Consider the following 22,323-nt stretch of genomic DNA (forward strand, 5'->3'; position numbering starts at 1 on the left):
TGACCGGAGGCACAGAGAAGCCAGCCTGCCCAGTGCAACAGTCTCCTCTCCCCGAATGAGCCCGATGATAAAGCTTCCCCTGGAGAGCTGGCTGAGCAGCCTGAGTTATCACAGCCATGGGAAGGGGGCAGGGAAGGCTCTTCCTGGCCTTTATATCACTGATGGCAAATGAGCCAGAGCCACGTGCTCCGCAGGAGAGCGATCGGCGCAGCGGAGGGAAAGCAGCACAGCACGCCCGCTATCCGCCGGGCGCTGGTGACAGCGAGGAATGTAATCTGCGCGGCTCTGCTCGGGGATTAAAGACACCAGCCGGCTCCAGCAGGACGCGCTGGCCTGATACGGAGAGCAGAAAAGGATGCTTACGTAAAATGGCCTGGCAGCGGTGCGCCAGAGGTAGAAGCGGGCTCATTTTCTCCTGCGGGCAGCACAGGAAGGGATTACTCTTTGGTGGGGGCAGGGGAAACAGGGAGAGTGAAATTAGGAGTCCAGATGTTTATCTATATATAGATTTCAAGAGCTTTGGAAATAAACTAGAAAAAAAACGCTGTGCCACAAAGTCAGAAATGCATGGAGGGAGTCCCCGTGTACTTGGCACTGAGGTTGTGTTACATGACCTTAAGCAAATCTAGTCAGCTGGACTGCATCTCCTCAGTCTTCTCCAGCCCCTGTGGATGTGAAGGGCAGACTTTGCAGAGCTAGCTTCCAGTCAGGCCACTGGGATGCAAATGTCTTGGTCCTTCTTAAGAGATCCTGAAGTAGAGGGTGGGTGGGAGGACTGCACGGACAGCTAGGGCTGCTGTGATCCCCTCATTCACGTTTTTGGCAGCTAAGGCCAGTATTAACCCTGCTTCAGAAATCAGTGGCCATGAATAACTCAACACATGCTGGAACCTAAGCGTTAAAAAAAAAAAAAAAAAAAAAAGGTTTGCCACGATATAGTCAATCAGAATATAAATTGTACTGTAAATAGTATTCAGGCTTAATTAGGACTGAGGGAAGGGATGTCAAAATGCCAGAGGATGCTTGCCCCTTCATGACACACACAATTTCTGGCACCAGAAGACCAGAAGAAAGCAATAACTTAGAAACATGATGCTTTCCAAACACCAGGTGCAGCACCACCAGTATCTCACCTACACCACACAATTGGCCTTTTTGCTCTTTTTTGTGTCTTTTCTCACTAGTTACGGGAGGTAACAGCTATCCCTGCCATGGTGAAAATAGAGAAGCTGCATGTGACCAACCATTTATGAAATAGAGAAGAGTATAAAGCCCACACCTCTGTTCTTGCTATCACCCTCCTGCCCCGTGTCTGCACCCGTACAGTCGCTGCCCTCCTGATGCGGCCGAGAGTGGTAAGCAACGAGGTGGGAGTTTCTGGGGGGAGCCAGGCAGGAAGGTGTGCCCAAGTTCCCTATTTTGCTCACTGCCAGTTGGCAGCATGACCAAAAATCACCCCCAGCCCGCCAGCAGAGGTGAGTTATGTTTTAAGTGATGTGCACCACACAGTACAGGGAGACCGAGATCAGTGGAGGACAGCAGAAATCTCAATTGGCAGTACCCTAATAGTTGTGGACATTAACTAATCAGATGGGGTTTTAAAGTTCACACTGTGAACATTGATATTTGCTGTGAAATGGGAAGACAGTTTGAACTGATATTTTTCCTATTAGTAAGTGTCTGAAAGGATGTTAGAAGAAATTATTGCTGTAGCAATCAGAGCTCTCTGTGTGAAATCGCTTCACGGGCTTTGAGTTCAGGGCAAGGCTGCTGAATAAATTTTGGGAGCTATCTGGAGAGGACCCAATGCAACCAGCACTGTGCCTGGGCGCAGAATTGTTATCCTGGGAGTATTTCTTAGGTCTATATGTCTTGCCCAGTTTTAAATTCACTCCGATGGCATTGTCTGCACAGCAAGACACAGGCGAGGCAACAGGACTCCGCACCGCCCTGCCCGCGGGTAGCCTCCGCCTGGGTGCTCGTACCTGCTTTTCTTTCAGACACTATCCATCCCTTGCCAATCTGGCAGCACGCTGGAAGCCATCCGACATCCTCTGGCTGTTTGCCTGCCCCTCTGCCACCCTCCAGTGACCAGGATCGCCCTGTTCTCCTGCCCAGCCCCCTGCACACACTTCCCCAGTCCAGGTTGGGGCAGCCCGTGTCGAGTGCCCAGCATCTCTGCTGGGACGAGGGGAGCAGAGGACACCAGCCATGTGTCTCCCACAGAGCTGCCAGATGCCATCAGCTTGCATGCCTGCAGCCCTGAGGAAATCCCAGTCAGCACGGAAGTGGGTGCAGTGATGTTTGTTTAACCACTTTTCTCACTAATGAGGGTCAAACCATACCAGATTTGGTGGCATTTTTGGAACACAGAGCGCTTTGGGTTAGACATTTCCCTGTGTTTCCTCGGGTGTTCAGTACATCCCCTCGGGTGTATTGGTTCTTACGTACACGTGGTTTGTAAAGGTGAGGCTGTTCTTCACAGTTTCTTCTGTTTCTTAAGCATGCATCAGCTTTGTGATTAGTGCACATAACTTAGCATCAGGTGGCTACACACAGTGGCTTCTCTCTCTTGCTTGGGCAGGGAAAAATGTTATTCCCTTTTCCCAGGATGGAACTGAGACAAAGACTGCAACTTGTACTGATGCTAAACAATGCTATGCTAGCTCCTGCATATGAGAGCCAAACCAACCTTCCTTTAGCCAAATAATTATATTTATGACATAATACACCTACAATAATACACAAGAAGGAGTCTGGCAACAAGCATTTGACACTCAGTCCAAACCAGAAAAACCTTCAGTCAAGGAAAAAAAAGCAACTGTTAAAACCTTCTGATATTCCTTCCCATCAGCCTGCTGCAGGGGGAAACAGATTCACTCTTCCTTCAAATCAAAGCCTTTTGTTTTCTTCCTGTGTTTCCCGCTCTCCTTTCTGCCTTTACATCATAATCAATACCGTCTAAGCTTAGGGAATATTATCAGAGCCATGATTGCAGCCTCTAACATTATAATCCATAGGGTTGCTGGGAGCATTAAAACATCCAGGATAAATTAATTCAGTGTAAGTAAAAGCTTTGAAGCTAGGAGCATCACCAGGCTTTTGAAGCTTAAGCCCTGTTTAGATTACTTGATTAAAGTAGGTCCAAAGCTTCACCAATCAATATATTTTGCTTAGGAGCAGTGTTGATACAGAAGCATATTTAATTGGATCTGCAGCACCCCGCCCAGAAGATAGTCCTTGAGAACGAGATAACGTGCTGGGGAGGAGAGGGGCAAAATCCTCCCCATGCGCTGTGCACGCCCGCATAGCTCACTCGCAGCGGTGGTACGGAACAGCCTGGGTAAGGGAAAAGGGAATGACTAGGGAAATGACTAGGGAATGGCAGGGAATGACTAGGAAATTACAAGCTTGGAAAAGTAACTGAACCTTCTGCTAGCCTAAAATACTAAAAAGTGACCTAATGTAGGCAGATGTACCTACATCCACGCGTTAATAAAGGCACAGCCCTGCTCTGCAGCCAAGGTTTGCCTCCACCTTCAGAGGAGGCAAGGCAGGTGGTTTGGGTACCTGGCTGTCAGCATCTCTGACACCATTACCAACATCACACCTGCTGGCCAAGATGGACCAAAAGGCAATTCTTCGTGCTAAAATGAAGAAAACGGCTACAAATGCTACCTGGTATTTATGGGGTTTTATGGGTCCCATAAAATTATAATATTATCGTTGCCTGTTTAAAATACTACAGTTTTAACAGACTAGTGAACTCTGCTGGGCTTTTCACAAAACTGAGAGAAGAGGGTACAGACATTGAATTTTGCCACCAAAATCTAAAACCTTGTACCTGTCATAAATAAAACTTTTCAGCAGTTCAAGGTCTGGCCTTTAACCTTATTATCTGTGAACAGGTCATCTGGAAAAGCCCTTAGCCTGAACATTAGCTCCTGCTTTAGAAAAGCCAAAATAACATTTTTTTTTTTTTGGTCACCTGAGAATATGAATATGCTACAGGTACTCCCTATTCAGACTTACAGTAAGGGGGAGAGCACACTTACTTTTGCTCCTCTTGCGTTACCTCCTGAGTTAGTTACACTTGTCGAATGTAAATTCAAAATTTCCTTCAAGTGAGGATCAAGGAAGGACAAAGGAGGAGGTCAAGATAAAGCAAAGAACACCCACAAAAATGCTTTGATTTCTTCGGAGAAGGGAATAATAGCGTTGCAGTCGGCAGAACTCAGGGCAGCTCTCTGCTTAAGGGTTGCTGAAGTCCCAGTTGTGTGGGGAATGGTTTGGCAGAAGTGCTTGAGGTCCTAAGGCCACGTAGCAGAGATTCGAGCTCACCCCGGCTCTGGGCAGCCCTGCAAGGAGCCGGCAGGAGGTGGTCCCAGCACGGAGCTGCTCTGGTTAGAAAGAAGCTGTGAGCGCGCGAGGTGCTCAGTCCTGGCTGCGGGGACCACCAGGCGATGGCTTCAGCGCCAGCACTGGTGATTGGAAACAAGGCTGCCTTTTGTACCCCGATGGAAAACATGATCCATTTAGATTTCTAATTGGACCTGATTAGACACTTGGACAACTTATTTGCAGCAGCAATTTAAATGAATTAGTTGTATTTTCCAGCCTATTGAGTAGCCGTGTCACTGCATGGCACAGTGCGCCCCACCTGCAGTTCTTAGGAGTCCTGGAGCTCTTTAGGGGTCTCCGTGACGTGCTGAAGTATTTCCACAGGTAGCTCATTTGGCACCATGTGTGCTTGCACCCAGGTCTCACAGTCCCCTATTCTCCCCACAGCTCGAGCAGGGTTAGCTCCAGCAGGCTGAAGGTTTTCTCACATATTTCCGTCAGTCAACAGCAGAAAATGGTTTGCGTGTTGTCCCATGTCCCCACATGCCTCGCTGGCTGTGCAGCCAGCTCCACATTCAGACTTTGGGTAAGAGTGAGCCACAGCACAAGAGAAATCACAAGTTTCTTTTGCCAGAGGTGACTAAAATGCAGCTGTGAAAAACTCTAAGGGGGGTGAACCTTTTGCAGCCTGCCCCTTCCTTTGGCAGCCACTTTTGAGCTTCTCGTTTGTCCCAAAATCTATATTTTATAGTCAGTGCCTTAAAATTAAATATGCGTTTGTCTTTTTACTTCAATGTACATCAGACGGTTATCCTGATAGTGAGCTCTCGTGTATTTCAGTGGCATCTGCACTCTGCATGAATAAACAACTGGAGGCACTGTGAGGGATACAAGCTTTTCCTGCCTCTGAGCACATCTTTTCTTCCGCCCCTGAACCCTGAACCAGAAATGATTGTAATTTTTCCTTACAAATACAGATAGGCACAAGTGATTACTTGTCTGTTTCAAGATGAATTGCCTTAAACATAATAATAATAAAATTCTCCCAAGTCTCCAAGTCTAGGAAACAATTAATCCACTTTTTTTTTTTTTTAACTTCCACTGCCACTAAGCCCTGAAAAGAGACCACTCGGTGTGGCCTTCAGAGCCTGGGCACCCCGTGAGGAAGTGAGGCCATGGCAAGGCCTTGCTTCATGGCCAGCGCGTTGCTCCACAGAGCGGGGTCCCCTGTGATCCTCCCGGTTGCTGTGAACACCACCGGGGATTGGGATGACATTATCCGCCTGATGGAGATGAGTGATTTTCTTCCAGTTAGATCCATTGTCACAGGCTGTTAATTTTACTGCGGGCTCATTTGAAGGGAGTGGCGAAGCAGCACGGCAAGCAAACAGCTACTGCCTGTGTGGAGCACTGGATGCCCAGGCAATTAGGCCTCCCGTGCATCGGATTTAAGCAGCCCCCTGTTTTCACAATTGTTTATGCTCCAGCTTACTAAAGCAAACACAATGCCTATGCAAGGCTAGACGTTTCTAAGGGGTCAGACTGGGTTAAGTCGGACGGCTCTCTGTGTAAATAGCTGGTGTTATAAAAAGAGAGATAAGAAAAAGCCATGAAAGGTACTTGGTACTCAAATTCTGTATCGGAGGCTGTCAGCCTGCCACCACACAGAGTATGGTTCAGTTGCCTGAAATGAAGAAAAACAGGGCAGTGAGGAAGAAGAAAGGAGGATGGAGACGTGGCTTTGCAGAAGCAGAGATGCATCCTGACATGGTACCCAGGAATCGGTTGGTAATTCTCTTCCAAGTCATTTAACAAGTGGAATAATTTCAAGGCAGTGATTTTGTTCTCACTCACATCAGCATTCATCAGCCTCCAGTCCACTAGATGAAGTGACGTTTAGGCTAACTGGTTCAGGAAAAGCCCTCCAGGCACTATTTTAATATTATTTAACTTTGGTACCTGGGTGAGGAACTCAGCCTCGCTGAGCATCCCCAGAGCCTCCAGATGGTGATGGAGAAGAGCCAGGTCACCCCTATGGAGGCTCCTCCACCATCCAGGGAGCCTTGCCTCCTCATGCAAGCACCAGTTTTAGATGTTTAAAGTTAGGAGATGTTAAAATGGCTCTCACTTCTCCCTGTAGAAAGTTAATACTAAAATTGGTCCTGTACGTTGTCATTTGGGGAATAATCTAGCAGAAATATTAAGGGATGCCCTGTCACTGTAATTGCATGTTACTGTTCAGACAGTGGCACTTCATTACTCAGGACAAAGACAAGGCAGCAGGGGTCTGGATCACCAGGAGCAGCTGCAGTGCTAAGACAGTGGCTGTGGTGGCACAGAACAGGCGGCCACAATGCTTTAGAGCAGACAAAATGCAGTGAGAAGTGGTGAAATCAAACAGGAATGCCTGTCTTGCCTGGGGTGCCTGGGCTCTACCTGTATTCACCTTTGTCCTCAGAAATCCCTAGCTTGATGAGGAGTGACATCAGTGGAGCCCCTGCACGGAGAAGGGTTTGTAGCCAACACTGGCCAGGCAAACCTCCTCAGGGTACATTTGCACGGCTTCAGGCAGCCTGAAATGTGGTTCACGTCACCATTCCTGCCATTAGGGAAAAGTCCCTCAAAAGCAAAGGGTCTAGCAGAGACAAAGCCATGTTGGTTTCCTGTATGAGATCCTCAGTACTCGCTTCTGACAGGGCTTCCTTTCCCCAGGGCTCCTGGATGTCTCAGCACCAGGAACCTCTCGTGCTGCCACCTTTTCCTCCTTAGCAGTTGGCGAGCACTTTCCTTTCCCTCCTCTTCCCCCACCTTGCTTGCAAACCTCAGCAATTCAAAGCAGCTGACCGGCTGCTGTTTGCAGTCTTTTAGATAATATTCCCCAAATCCGTTTTATGCATGGTGGATCACCAGCTCTGTCTCACTGCAGGCACGGCTCCTCCCCACCGCTGTGCAGGAGGGGACAGAAGGCAGTGCCCACCAGGAAGAGGTCAGGTCTCCTCCTGGAGGCTGGAGGTCTCTTCCTCCAGTTGAGGAGGATTACTGTACTGCATTACACAAACCCCCTTGTATTCTATTACACCCCAGGTAGCGTGGCTTCTGTAACTGAGATGGTGAATGAACTAGGTTGGAATAAGCAAGTGTATTAATTAGTATGCCGATAGCAGAATAAAGCTATTTTAAAAATCACTGAACAGCACTGCTCTTTACTATGATTGCAGAGATTATGTAAGATGATGATTAAAATCAGGTCCCTGCATCGCAGACTGATCCTCGCTTTAGAGATGCAAAAACAAAGCTGCAGAAGAATGAGGAGACCGCATTATTTTATATGTCTCTCTCTGTTTGCATCTCCTAACAAAGGGCAAAGCAGTTATGTCATCAACCTCCAAGTCATCATCCTAACTCATCCTACTTTCTATAAGCAATATTTTGCCAATAAGCCACTTATTTTTTAAGAATGGGTGTGTATATATGGGAATGTCGGCGCGGGAGAAAACTGCTGTGTCACCCACCAGCACGCAGCGGAGTTACCGGGCGTCCCCAGTGCACAGCGCCTGACTTGTGCAGTGCATCTAGCAGAAGGGTTTCTCGTGTTCGTACATCACTCTGTTGATGTACTAACATTAATTAAAAAAGAAAAAAAAAGAAAAAAAAAGCAGGAGAAGAAAAATGTCTGCACTATCTTTGTGTATTTTCTAACTCATTGAAAATAGACAGAAAACAAGAAGCATCTCAGCAGTAGGAAGATAGTACACTTCAGGACCAAGAAAAGATGCTCTTGTTTTCAATCATGGTTACTCGGGAAAAGCCTCTAGAAATTGATTGTCATTAAAGACTTGGTGAGAACATTGCTTATGATGATAAGCAGAGATTTAAAAATTTTGTGTTTACAGCCTCCTGCACTGTAATGCTTAGACTGTTATATATACAATAATTATTTGATTTCTTACACCACAGTGGAGAGCAGCACTGCTGATCAAATATAAAGAGGCAGCCAATCCTAACACAAATAGAAATATAACAAAGCCTGCAGATTTATAAGCAATCAGAACTATGTCAAAAAGCATAAGATAAAAAGCACGGTATATGTTTGTTGTTAACTCTGACAAATGTTTGCCTTACAATGTTTTCCACAGAGTTTCTCACTATTGTTAATCAATCATCAGCTGTATTTTTAGATGAAGCTTTAAAATGCTTTAATTATCTTGTGTGGGGAACATGCCCAGTCACGGCATCACGTTGTACTAAAGCTGAATATTTAGTCATTCATAGTAGTCCTTTAAAGAAGCAGATGTCACAGAAAACATCATTATTTGATTTCCTGGCATAATGAAGGATCTCCAATTCATACCTTGAAGCCATTTGCCATTACTTACATTCTCTTCTTTCTTTCTAGTCACCTCCACCAGACAACGTACACAGGCAAGCACAAGCGTCAAATGCAGCCTTCTCTGCCGGGGTGTCGATAGTAGCAGATACTGTTGTAGAAAGAAAGAAATTTAACATGGAGACCATATTGGCTTAGGCATTTTGGGCTTATCCATTTTGTGAAAGACATCCTCCTCCTGCAAACAGCCCAGGCGAGCCTGGGCTCCCACGATCTCCCACCAGCACCTGACCACTGAGGCCTGTGTTGTTCTTATGAGGGCCCCCTCAGCCTCGTGCAGGAGCTCAGCTCCAGTGAGGGCCAGAGGGCCTGGATGAGGACATGCTGCAGCTCTGCAGTCTCAGTGGAAAAAGTAGGAAGTGCCCAGCCTGTGCTATCTGGGTTGTTTGGATGTTTTTAGCTAAAACTTTCAATATAAAAGCTCAAAGTCCTATACATGCCTCACATCCACTCTCACTGTCTCTTCACAAGGTCCCTGAAGGACCCTGCCGCCATGCAGGGAGCAGTGGGCAGCAAGGGCCCCTGACAGCATGGAGGCTTTTGGTGGGCAGGTGCCCCTGTGTGGAGCAAGGCCCAGAGGGCACTGATGGCACTTCATTCAGCCTGCAGACATGGCCACGCCTGGCACCCTCAGGTGGCCAGGAGGGCCCAGGTTTCAGCATGGGGGTGGTGGCACCAGCACCCGCTGAGCTGGTCGCAGCCAGATCTGGTCAGCCCAAGGCTGAGGTCGACAACAGGGAGGAACCTGCTGGGCACCACCACTGTGGGCGGGCAGAGGAGGACAGGGTACTTCTGCTTGAGTGTATTTATTAAAGGATCCAGCAAATAGGGGGCTGGAGACCCACTTCATGTCAAAAGGGGCATGTGCACTTCTTAAGGAGGGACTGCAGCCTGTGGGCCACCCATGATGGAGCATGGGCACCTCTCAGGGTCTGCATCCCGTAGTAGCCCTTGCTGGAGCAGCGACAGCCCTGAAGAAAGGGCAGCAGAGGAACTGGGTAGGCCCAAAGCAGCAGGACAACCAGTAAGCACCAAAGAGCAGCAAAAGAGCCCCCACACAAGTCATTTGGACTGCTCATGCTGCCCAGTGGCTTGCTAGAGGCATTTCAACAAACTGATTGTAACCTGCGGTGAAAACAGGGATGTTGAGGCTGGAGAGGAGGTAGGGCAGGTGTTTATGCAAGTGGTTGATTGTTTGTGTCCTTTCTAAATACCCGAATAAGCAATCAGCAGCTTGTGTTAATTGGCAATAAAGTAAAATTTGCAACTGGAGACCGTTTTGCCCATGACAGGCAAATTTCAAGGTTGCACAAAAAGCTGCAGCACAGCTGGGATTCTGCCTGCCTCAGGGTGCCTGAGGTGAACCAGTTAAGGCCTTCTTGCAATTCCCCTGCAAAGCAAGCCCAAGACCACGCATTTGGCAAGCCTGCATCTAAAGCCTAAAATCTCCTGTGCCGTGGCCGGGTGGGCCGGGTTCCTCTTGTCCAGCAGCTCCCCAAATGCCCCGAGGTGTTGCAGGGCGCGACATGAGGGGGAGCAGGCCAGGGAGCTGCAGGCCTCCTGTCCATGGCACACAGCACTGCCGGCCATCCGCAGAGCGTGGCACGGTGGTGGCTGTGCAGGGAGCCACCAGAGGATGGCCCAGAGCAGTTACATGTTTTTTCATTCCCGCCAGTCTCCTCTCCTCTCATCGCCTTGTCTGAGCTATTTTGTCCTCGCCTTCATTCTGTCACAGCAGCAGCAAATGCTGAGAGCAGGTTTCAAAACAAAACTTTGGTGGGCAATACATTAAAGCACCAATTGCCTGTTCTGACATCAGATCTGGGCATTTTCATGCTCTTCTACACCTATCTCAGAAACTCGTTTCTTCTGCCCTGTGCCCCCAGGTGTCCACATCTACCTGGTCCTTGAGATGCCTGCAGTGGGGTACCCAGCACCAACCGCAGGGCAGCGAGGACTGAGGGGTATTTCTGCAGCACGGCCTCAGCCGCCAGTGCACGGAGCTGCGGGGAACCACCCTCCTCTGCCAGCACCGGCTCCACCCAGCCACAGAAAAGATTTCCATTTGACAGAGAAACAGTGGAGCTTTTCTTCTTTTTCTGCTTAGCCCTATTACAAGTTAAATCTATAAATACACAGGGCTCGTCACAGAGCCCATGTTCAAACCACAGTACTTGGGGAATAATTTGTAAGATTTTGCTCCTCAGATGCAAAGTGGCGACAGCTATGAGGCAACTACATTGTTTTATATACCCTTTATTATTCACCCTCTGAAGAGACGACTTTTGCACTGTTTCCCCTGCTCTAGCCTTGTGTTTTATTGCTTGGACTATACAGAAAGGCATCAACCAGGTTGGGTTTTAGCAGCACTGGTCCCTGTGGCAGCCTGGGGCGGCTCCAAGGACTTGAAGAGTAGGACATCTACTAGACGGTGAAGGACTGATTCGCTTTAGGCAACTGGCTTTCAAGTTCTCAGCTTTACACTATTTCTTCCTACAGAGTCTCTTCATACAGCAATGCACAGGAGTAACTTGGCAGAAGAACTGGGAGTCCTGTTGCTGCAGAAATAAGAATAAAGCCTGAGAAGGGCTGATGCAAAGATTAGAAAGCAAGGTTTTTTGGACTCTTATATGCATCCTGTTATACCCGTATGATTACTGAATCTCTTCTGATAGCTGATAAAAAAAAAAAAAAGAAAAAGATACAATTCCCAGTGAAATCAGCTTTGTTTCCAGGCTGTGAAACTGATGACAAAGGAAAATCAGACCCTAACTTTAACAGCAATTTAATATTGTCTACTCATTTGCATATGACAGCAAATTAACATGAGTTGATACCTACTGCAGTGAAGATACAGGTAACGTCCCACTGGGGCTAGAACTATTTAAAAATGAAACAATTAATTTGTAAAAGAAAATCACTGTTGTTCCTCCTTAGTATCTGAGCATATTTTGAAGCCAATATTCACAAAACTACAATTGTTCAATTGATGCAACTCAGTAATTTTTATTGCAACTGGAAGACAATACATCACAGAAACTTTATGGTAGGTTTTGGGAAAGTGTTATTTACAATAATAATTGATGAAATAGTTTGTCTTTGGCAATATGATTACACATCAAGAAAATGTAAAATGCAAGTATGCCTCTAAATCAACATTTTCATATTTCCTAAAGATCAGCTGATTGCACTTGCCTTCGGACTGCTCATTTAGGTAAACACAAATACAACTTAACATCACTGTTCATTCCCCATCACAGTTCGTATTTTAATATTGATGAAATTGGCAGTTTCAGACGCCAAATACAGGAAAAAAAATTGGCTTATCACTGTACTAAATTAACTTATTGGCCAGTTAAGGTCCTGTGACCCTTAAGCATCGATATTAAATCTCTTGGTCTTTTGATTGCTTTATCACTTTTTTTCTGTAAAACAAAATATTTCAGAAATTACAGATCAGAGTATAAAAAAATGTACAAGTCCATAATGCTTTTCATACACACACAAGTCATTCCCCCCAACATTTTACATCATGGCAGTTTTAAGTAGTGAGTGTGAATGATGCAGGCATGGAACTGGTTATCAGATACAGGTATTACTTTCAGTTGTTGAAAAATCCCACACACATACTCAAGAAATGTACAATGCTCTCAACTTAAAAATGTACTGAAGTTTAATGTCATCTGAATGAAAAAAGAAAGTCTTGGGATTTTAGGCCACAGTAAACGAAAGAGAAAGAATCCCATTTCTAGATGATGGCCGTCATAGAGCACAACACGTCATTTTAGCACAAGTTGTCATTTATCCCTTAAACCCTCAGACAATGAGCTCTCGTAACTGCTGGCCTGATCCAAAGCTCAGTGAAATCAACTGAAAATGAAAAAGTGAAACAAAAAAAAGCCTTCCATTGACTGTGAGAGGCTGTTACATCAGGTCATTTTCCCCCTCTCTGCAAAACGAAATGTGATACAGTAGAAAAACCATTACATAGCTTCAGATAAATATTCCTTGTTTCAATGCTAAAACAAAAACAAAACCCAAGCTCCCAAAACCAGGAAAGGCTACTTATTAGAACAACTCAAAGTGACCTTTAGATCATTTCTGGTTTTAAATGTACACCAGCAAAATACAGCACCATAGACACATTAGGTTGAGACTTCTTTTTGGTCAGTGAAGCTAGTACTTGTTGGCTGAACTGTGGAAGAATCGTAAGGTCATATACATGATAAAGCAACCCAGCTGACAAGTCTCTGCTTAATTCAAGAATAACCAGTACTAAAAATAAAAATGCAAAAATAAAAAACCCTAATAAACCACCATCAATTAATACTTTCTAAATAAAAGGGGGTTAACAGATGGATTCACAAATGTATGCAGATTTATACAGAACACCGAATGTTGTGTGTAAATCCTTATAAACTCCAGCTTAAAACAGAAACACACAAATGTATAGTTCGACTTACACATTCCATTTCAAAGGAAAAGAGACATCATTACAACTCGGTAACTGTGCTAACTGCAATATAAACCAAACAGAAAGTCAGAGTTTGGCAGATAACTAAGAAGAGGGTTATCACTTAGGTTATATAGCAAAGTGTTGATGTATATTACATAGAGTAGTATAAATAATAAAAAAGTATTATTTAAATTAGATCACAGTGCTGCATTATGTGCATAACAGTGTTTGATATATTACTGGAGGGCTGTGAAGAACACTAAAACTTAACTGGTCAAACAGTCAACACTGATACTCTGTTACAATCAAGAGGATGTATGGTTCAAATGCTCTTTTGGTGGCAAAGTCAAGAAAAAGTTTTAAAACATTTCCTACAAAGTACGCCAATGAGCTCTTGAGGCAGCAGTGGCATACCTGAAGGAACCTGTCTGCATTCTCCATGAAGTGAAGTAAGTCGCGTTGCCTCTGAAATTGTAAATGCACTCTCTCTGTAGTTTTCTTCTAATCCTGGAGGTATAGGAGAGGAATGTTTTAAAAAATGCCTAGGGCCAGATCAAAGGAAAAATGGCAATAATACTAAAATAGATTTTCAAGAGCACTTGGGTGTCCATAGCTCCACCGACTGCAATGGAGATGAGACACCCAGAGGTTCTAGAAAATCTCAGACCACGCCTATCTACACCTTTAGATACAGAAATACTTCAAGAAAAATCAGGGCCTCAATGATCTGGGAGCCAATATCAATTGTGGCTGCCGAGAAAATAGGACGAAGTGTTGTTTTGGTTATTTTATCCGTATGCCGTTTGGCATACACTTTGGGATTTCGTTCTTTGCTCAAGTACATTGACATCCCACTACCTCACTCCAGTGAAGAATGCAGCCCACAGGGTTTCATTGTATATTTTGCAAAGGTAGACGGCAATTCAGTTGAACACTGGGAGCTGATGCACCTCCTTTGGGACTCCTTTTTCCCATTTTAAGGTAAGACAGGAGTCAGCCTATGGACATCAACTGAATTACCAGTGAGAATACAGTCACAGGCTAGTTCTGTAGTCCTAAACAGCACGTCTCATCACTCCGCAAAACTCTAGTGACCTCGACAGAACTACTGCTGGTTTTGCCAGGAAAAGATCAGCATCAGATTGCTTTCAGAAACAGCTACAGATGATGCATTAAAGCTGTTCAAGACCTGTGCTTGAATTTCTAAATGCAGGCAAAATCTGCATCAAAATGACTTCTCAGTAGAACATCCACCTGCTTGCAGCATGCAAGCACGACTGACAGACTTCACCTCCCTGCAGACTCCAGTGAAATCTGCTTGTGGCATTACCTCTGGCCTGCAAGAGCCTCTCGCTGCAGAAGGCATATTCCAAAGGAACGCGTGGTGAAGTCTGAGCGACCCTTAAAACGCACGCCCGTGTGAAACCTGCCACTAAACGCTTGCTGACCTACTGGGATTCCCCGAGCCCCCACCTGTTTTGGAGAACCATGAATTTGGCAATACTGATAGGATGAGGAAAATCGAAAGTTAGAGATTCTATGACTTCTCACCTAAAAATGGCTTAGTAAGGAAAGCAAACAAGCAAAACCAAACCACCTCATGTCTCGCAAGTGAGAGAGTTCGTAATACAGTGCAATTACCACTCAGTTTTTGGCATGACTTGGTGAAAGGAGAGACACATGCATTGAGAGGCTGACCACATACTTTTTGGGGGGGAAAAAAGTCTCAATTCTTATTAAAAAAGAGAACTTTTCTGATGGAGCATTATTACCAATTCTGACAAAGCTGACATTAGCCAGGCACAAAACATTTTAAAAGGTGACTCATAAATATTTTATACAACTCCAAATCATGTACTTCTCATCAATAGTTAGAGGAAGGGTCGGTAGGGACAAGTTGTTTTAAACTCCAGAAATTATCTGTTGATGGCATGAGCGCTCAGCCAAACTGCTGGTTCCTGAACAAAACTGTGTAAATTCCTACTGAACACCACCTCCTCAGCAGATCAGACTAGGAACAACACATTTTACATGAAAATAGATGTTTGCCAACATTTTAAGTTTACCAGCAAGTATATAAAGGAGGTGTTGAAGTTGTAGATAGATTATATATGTGTATATATATAAAAATAACCTGCCTAATTAGATATTTATGCAAAATGACCATTTTCTAAGATAATACTAGAGGTAATTATATATCTAGCCACCAAGAGTCCACATTAATGTATGGTACGTGTACAGCAGATACTGATCTCACCTGCACTGCAATCAGTGAGGTTGCTCTGGAATTAGTGTTGTGTGTGACTGGGCAGGAGCTGGCCACTGACACACCAGCACATCGCTTTCTCTGGAGGAAAGAAATGGCTGAGCCCCGTTTTAAGTGTATTTTCTGCCACTGAATTTGAGTTTTAAATGTGGCTTTTTGATAATTATTAGAGGAGCTCCTCAATGGAACAACTTACGCATTGAGTGAAGGTGGCAGCAAGCTGGTACTGTGCTGTCTGTATTTCCAAAGACTCTCCCAAAGTCCGTAACAGAAAGGACCAAGCCGACTGACCCAGTGCAATCACACCGGGAGGGCTCTGGCCAGAGGGAAGGATATGGCTCATTCATCTCCATGCTGCCTGGCCGACGGAAAGCTTCCCGTTTTCCCCAACTTTATCTCAAGGGCCGTTGGCAGCCAATGGATTTTAGTATCTACGTACTCCAGCTTTAGCTTATGCTGGCCATCAGCCCCAGGACCAGCAAAGAGGGGAGCACACAGCTGCTCCTTCCACCGTCCTTGGCTCTCTCCTTCCTGATCTGCATAGCTGGCAGTTGTGCTGGGCTCCAGCAGCTGTCAGGCGGCTCCTGGATGCCGGGACACACGGGTGAGATGGGAGGAGAGGCACAATGTTGTGTGCTGCCCCCAGCGTGGTCCTGGTCTTTGCATTACAGAATGTCTGTGGAGCACGGGAAGGCTGGCAGGCCCAGCCCAGCCTGCCCTTCAGTCTTCCCACTTCCTAACTGCACATACAACAATTGCAGTTTTTATTTCACTTCACAGAGTGGGAAGTCAGACCCTTCTCTAACTCACTCTCCATAAACTAGCTCCACCTTGGTGATGCTGCTGCCTGGAACAGCTGTCAGAGCTATAAACCTGTGTTCTTTTACAGAAACAGACCGTTTCATTCCGTTAAGTGGTAGGGTTTTCAGTCCCTGGGATTTTCTTTTTGCCTCTAGGATATTCTACATGTGGAATTTTTCATGCCAAACTGACGAATCCAGGTGAGAGACTGTATTATTTATTTCACAGCTTCTCTCGGCTGTAGGGGTCTCCAATCTAACAGTCGTCATGTCAGGAGAGGAGCACTATACCTGAATCACACCCTCTGTAGCACTGGTTTTTCTCGGGACACCTCAGTAAGGCTCTTTACTAACTTTATTTTCTCATGGCAAATTAGCAAAGCTATTTTCTTGTCTACTTATTCCTGAATCAAATCAGCGAGTCTTCCTCAATTAATCTCCCATTATTCTCTTGATTCTGTCATACACACTCACTACTAAACTTGCCCTCAGATTATTGCGTCATGTTACACATGTACAGACGAAGAAAGGACACACTTTTAACTTTTTTTTTTCTTTTTTTCTTTTTTTTTTTTAAACAGAAGTAGGGAGAGGGGGGCTGAATGTGCAGACAAGGCAGTATAATTCAACCATCCAAGCCCTACCAGAGCATGAAGATTTTATTTTTTAATATTGCAGAGTAAGTTCCCCAACAGTCAGTGTTTGTCCCTGAAGAAGGTTAAACCTTAAACACCTGCTTCAAAAAAACCCCAACAACAAAAAAGAACCAAAACAAAACAAAAAACAAAACAAAACAAAAAAAAAAAACAACAAAAAAAATCAAACTCTAAGCCTAAGGGCTTAAAAATTAGAGGCATAGCCTTTTTCTCTATTTTCTATATTTATATGAAAATAATTCATGCTTCATGCTAAATACATTATTTACCTTACAAGAACTTTGTCATCTTTGAATAAAAAAACATTGTTTGCTTTTTGTGTTCCCCCCCCCTCCCAAAAGGAATCCATGCAATGTGGATCAAATTTTTTCTGCTGGCTTACGCTGGTTGAATCTGGAAATCTGCTGTTATTTTTGCACAGACGAATCCTGACTGACATTAACTGCACACTCACTTCTGAGGGCAGTGTTGGAGCTGTTTTGTTGAGCTTAATTTCACTGCTCACCAATATGCTGTCTTGTTTTGTGAATTACAGAATAATACTAATGGCAGGTTTTGTAGCTTTTTTCCCCCAGTTAGATCAAGTATTTGATCCACAGAAAAAGATTCGGATTTATTTCCTTCCTTAATATAGCTGTAATTTCTTAGACTTGATTGCTTTTCACTCAGGCAGTTTAGAAGACATAGCTTGTTTTTCCCTATCACTATTATTTTTTGCACGCAGTGCCGATTTTCAGGCTTATGGCTTTTTGAATACTTAATTTAATATAGAAGACATAATTCAATGATTAGCGATGCTATTGACAGTGCCCCTCCATTTCTTCTCATCGTTTCACTGAAACCCATTGCATACATAGTTTCACTTTCCCCAAACTTAAGGCTACCAGTCTGCACGTTATGAGCCACGTATAATACATGAAGCACTACAAGTGCATTACGGTATGCGCAGTTGCCACCAGTGGCTGTCCAAAGACTTCTACGGCACAGTATCCGAGTGCCTCTAGATGGTTCTTGGTTTGGTGTTGAGAAGTACGCGCCTCCTCTTTCCCCCAGATCTCTTTATTCACATTCACTTATAACCCAATTGTAAGGCCGTTAAAAAAAATTCTTAAGGGCCAGGCCTGAATGACTACTAAATTATGCACATCTCTTCTAGTGTAAGAGGGATTTCCAAGTGCCCAATTTTACTCCCATCACAATAATGTTGATGTCACTGCGTATTCAACCATGCATTTTTTTGACAAGCCGGAGAAAGCAATGGCAATTTTGGCTTTTTGTTGTTGTTAACTTTTTGTCTTCAGGTAATGAAAAGCTTTTGTAAATTAGCTGAGTGTCAGTATGAGTTCTATGGCTTCAATCTCCTTTAAAATTAAAAATCTTAAGGGTCCAAAAAAAAAAAAAAAAGAAAGAAAAAAAAACAAAACCAAAAACAAATAGAAAGAAAAAAAAAGGAAAAAATTTCTGATATTGCCACAAATCATTAGAATTCACCTGACGTGCTGAAACAAAACTTTGTAAGTTCAAACAAATCATTGATTTGTTCTAATTTTTTGTGGTTTCCTTTTGCTCTTTCTGCCCCTTTGCCGTCCGATTGGTGATGTTGTTCAAACAGGATCGAATTCCTGCTAAATGCAGGAGAGATCCTGCCGCTTCTTTCATCTCCTCATCGTCACTCTCAGGGGGCTTTTCCGTACGTCTCTTTTTAAGAGGCAGTGTGTCACTTGGTACTTTTTTCGCCTTCATTAAATGTTGCCTTTTCTTGTGCTGGGATGCATACCCACTGTCAGCTAAAGAATCCTTGGTCTCCTTCCGATTTTGCTTTTTGTCCTCCTCTTCCGTTTCACTATGGCTCTCGTGGCTCTGGAAGCTAACTTCACTTCCTTCACTGCTGTCTTGGCTACCTTTAGTTGCAAATTCATACTGGTCATCAGCAGAGGAAGAGGAAACGGAGTCACTGGCAGGTGATGTGCTCCTGTGGTTGGAAGATTTGGCACTGCTGTAGTTGTGATCCTCCTTCGGGTCACCGCTAACAACTGGAGAGCCACACGACTGTTCGCTTTCTGTCCGCATCCGGCAGTTTGTTATCCCATTCCTGTAACAACAAATCGAAGCGGTCTTAAAAACCACACGGAAGTAATCCTGCTTCCGAGCAAAAGATACCAAGGTAAAACCAACTGACAGAGAAGCTAAAATTATGACCATCAAAGTAACGCCCATGCAGGCCACTTTCAGAGCCTGGCTTTTTACAGACTCCAGTTGCTTGCAGACTGGACTCTACACGTGTAACAAGGCAAGAGAAAGGCAGCAGCAGTACAAGAGATGGGAGCAAGGAGGACGGCCACAATAAACAATGACTGAACAGTTCTGCTCTAAGTTTAAAAAAAAATAAAGAAAAAAACAACAACATTGTTTTATCTACTAGTTATTAAACAAGCTCTGATGAGTTGCATCCTTTTCCCTCCACCCTTTCCATATAAAATTACACTTCAAAAAATGCGGGGAAAAGACAACACCGTTCTGGTGTACTGCTTTTGCCTCCTCTCAAAGACTCTTCCTGCTGTTCCTGGGGTAGCAAATGTTTCAGCTGGAATTAGCATGGCTCCCAGACAGGACTTCTCCTGACAGTGTGTGCACCCGAGTACAGCTCTCAGGTAGTACCCCAGTCGTGTTTCTGACTGAGATCAGTTTACTGACAATCTTAAAAACAATATAATATTAAGACAATAGCTGTCAACAAAATATTATGATGTGCTTAAAACAAACAGTAGAAAAAAATCTGGGTTTGCTCTAGAAGTTGTCATTTTCCACTTTGGTTTTATGGTGCTCAGCGCTGCGGGAGCTACTGCAGCACGATATATTAAAACTAATAGTGTCCCCTTCTGCACTGGAAAATATTAGAGCATTGCCACTGACTTTACAGTACAGAACACAATGCCTGAAAGGCTGTTGCAGAATGGACTGACCCTGTGCAGTGCATAACTCCTACCGAAAAAACGAGAGGAGGATGCTCATCACTGAGTAAAGGCATCGTCACTGCCCCTGCCAGTTCACTAGCCTTGAACCTCTCCATCAATAAAAAGAAAAAAAAACAAAACAAAACAAAACCAAGCAAGACTGTTGTCTGTTAAACTATCACATGACGAACTGCTTTAAAATCTGGTCCTACTGCCTCCATGCTATCGCCACGGTGCCTTCACACATTTACAACTGTGTTGGATAAGAACCTTTTCTTAAATGCATGCTGAACACAGGTATTTCTTAGGAGGAATGGCACAGTGGCAAGCCCAGAGTATTACTGTGCCTCTACTTAAAACACGGGAAAGTGCTTTAAGGTTCAGGGGGTGGACCTCGGGTCTGGTTTCTTTACAGAAGAAACAGCAGAGTATTACCCATTTCAGAAAGGTAAGGCTGAAAGGTGGGAAATATAAGAATGGTAGGTAATCCCACAGCTCCTAGTCATCTCAATGCTCTTGTCTGTGGAGCTTACTGAAATAAGAAAGAGGCTTTTGAGAACCAGTGACAGGACAATGCTAAAAGGCAGTGCATTAATCAGTTTCTCCAAATGTTCTTATTTACAGTATTTTCAAATAAATGTATATAATGGAAGGGCTGGTTATTAGCAAAGAAAGTCTCTTGCCAACCTCTTCTGCTCAATAGAATTATTTTCCCCTAGATTTTCAAGTAGCTTTATGATCCATAAATTATATACAGAACCCAGAAGGAATACACAAAGCTCCTTCAATTATTAATAACTAAATGCAATGTCATTCATGATTGTGCAGCAAGCCAGCTGCATTTACTCTGTGATGGTTTGCCACTGCAGGGGTTGTCATTAGAGGATGCCAAATGCTTAAAAGAAGAAATCATCCGTACTAAACTAGTTGTAAGGTGAATTTATAACCAGCTCCTTAAGATCAGTCATTACGAAAAAGCATGTGATGCATTTTAAGTGACAGATTCTTCATTTTTAGGGTAAATTTACATTTAAAGATGTTCAAAATTATCATAAATTATCATAAAATTAAAGTGACTTGATTTTACTAGGCATCTAATAGTCAGAGCTATGTGGCTCAGTAAAAATCACATGCCACTGATTTTCCATACAAAACCACCAATAAATTCTTGCTCCAAGGGAAAAAACACAGGACAAAATAGGCAGGAACTCAAATGGGATTCTTACTGACTTGGTTATTAGTGAATGAGACTTCTGACAGATGGGATTTAAATCAAGATGCCCATTTTCATGTGATTCAATCTACCCCTATTTGTTCCCAGAGAGGATCAATAAAAGAAAAGCAACAGTTCCATGGAGCAGAGCAACCATGTGCCAAAAGGCCTCCCTGGTTTGCCCCCCTCGAGTCTTCAGTGTTTGCTTTTCCATAAAGGGGATATAATTTGGATTCAAAAGCTCTGCCCAAGGGACTTACTCCAGATCCCAATCCTTTCAAAAAAGCACAAAAACAGAATGAAAAGGCCTGGGGATTACAGAAGCAACGTCCTGGGGGAAGGTGTAGTACTATGGGGTTAGGATCCCACAGAGAGTGACTGCAAATAGGTATGATGGCAAAGGAAGACAGAAAGGTGAAAAAAAACCCACAAACTTAATCACCTAAAAAATGGGAGGAAATAGGAAATACCAATACACTTCAAAAGAAAGGGAGCTATGGTGGAACTGGTCAGGAAATGGACAGCATTTGCATCTCAGAAAAATCTTTGTTTTTCACTTACATTTTGAAAGATTTCCAACCAGTTCTGCTTGGGGAAATAAAAAAGGAAGAGAAAGCAGGTCAAGGAGAGAATTAGCAAAGGATATCCACAGAAATGAAAATGAATTATACAGGGTTTTAGGATATACATCAGGTCAAAATTCATGTAGCCTGGAAGTAAATTAATCTGATAGGCAATAGCTCAAACATAAGATATGAAGAATTAGTTATAATTGATATTACTACATAAATAAGAGTTGAATAAACTAATATCTAAACCGTTCATGTTCCACACATGCTTCTGAGACATTCTAAAGCTTTATATTGCTCTTATACAGTTACACGCTCACTAACAAATTAACCTGGTGATCTACAAAGTTCAACATACATCATCAGGAGACAGAACTCCCCTGTGTTTCGAGGGATAGATTTTGGCCAGCTAAATCCATTATTGCTCGTAATTCTGGTTGTAATTCTAACTTTATCACCACAACAATAGTGATAAACAATAGATTAACAATCTATATCACTACAGTAAGAGTGATAAACAATAGATTAACAATCTAACAATAATAGATTTTTAAAACCGGCAACTGCTCTGATGTTTGGATTATTTTTAAATTACGTAGGGGAAGAAAAAGCATTTCAAATGCTGTGCTTAGTATAACAGTGAGGGAAAAAATATTTAAAATACCTTACTTTCTTCCCATT

General features: G+C 43.8%; 1 protein-coding gene across 15 annotated transcripts in view; it reads right to left on the reverse strand.

Moving 5' to 3' along the window:
- Positions 1–11,709: 11,709 nt before the first annotated feature.
- FOXN3 (forkhead box N3) overlaps positions 11,710–22,323 on the reverse strand; it is a 200,564-nt gene continuing 189,950 nt past the window's right edge. For 8 of the 15 annotated variants that reach the window (XM_080593478.1, XM_080593479.1, XM_080593474.1 and 5 more), the window contains 2 exons: positions 21,635–21,658; positions 11,710–18,998 (listed from right to left, as the gene is read on the reverse strand). In XM_080593478.1, the coding sequence (XP_080449604.1) occupies positions 18,449–18,998; positions 21,635–21,658 (574 nt within the window). In that variant the 3' untranslated portion in view covers positions 11,710–18,448. The remainder of the gene's footprint in view (positions 18,999–21,634; positions 21,659–22,323) is intronic. The other 7 variants (XM_080593476.1, XM_080593472.1, XM_080593484.1 and 4 more) reach the window with 1 other exon arrangement.

The sequence above is a fragment of the Anser brachyrhynchus genome, assembly GCF_964034855.1.
Source record: "Anser brachyrhynchus genome assembly, chromosome: 5".
Classification (NCBI taxonomy): domain Eukaryota; kingdom Metazoa; phylum Chordata; class Aves; order Anseriformes; family Anatidae; genus Anser; species Anser brachyrhynchus.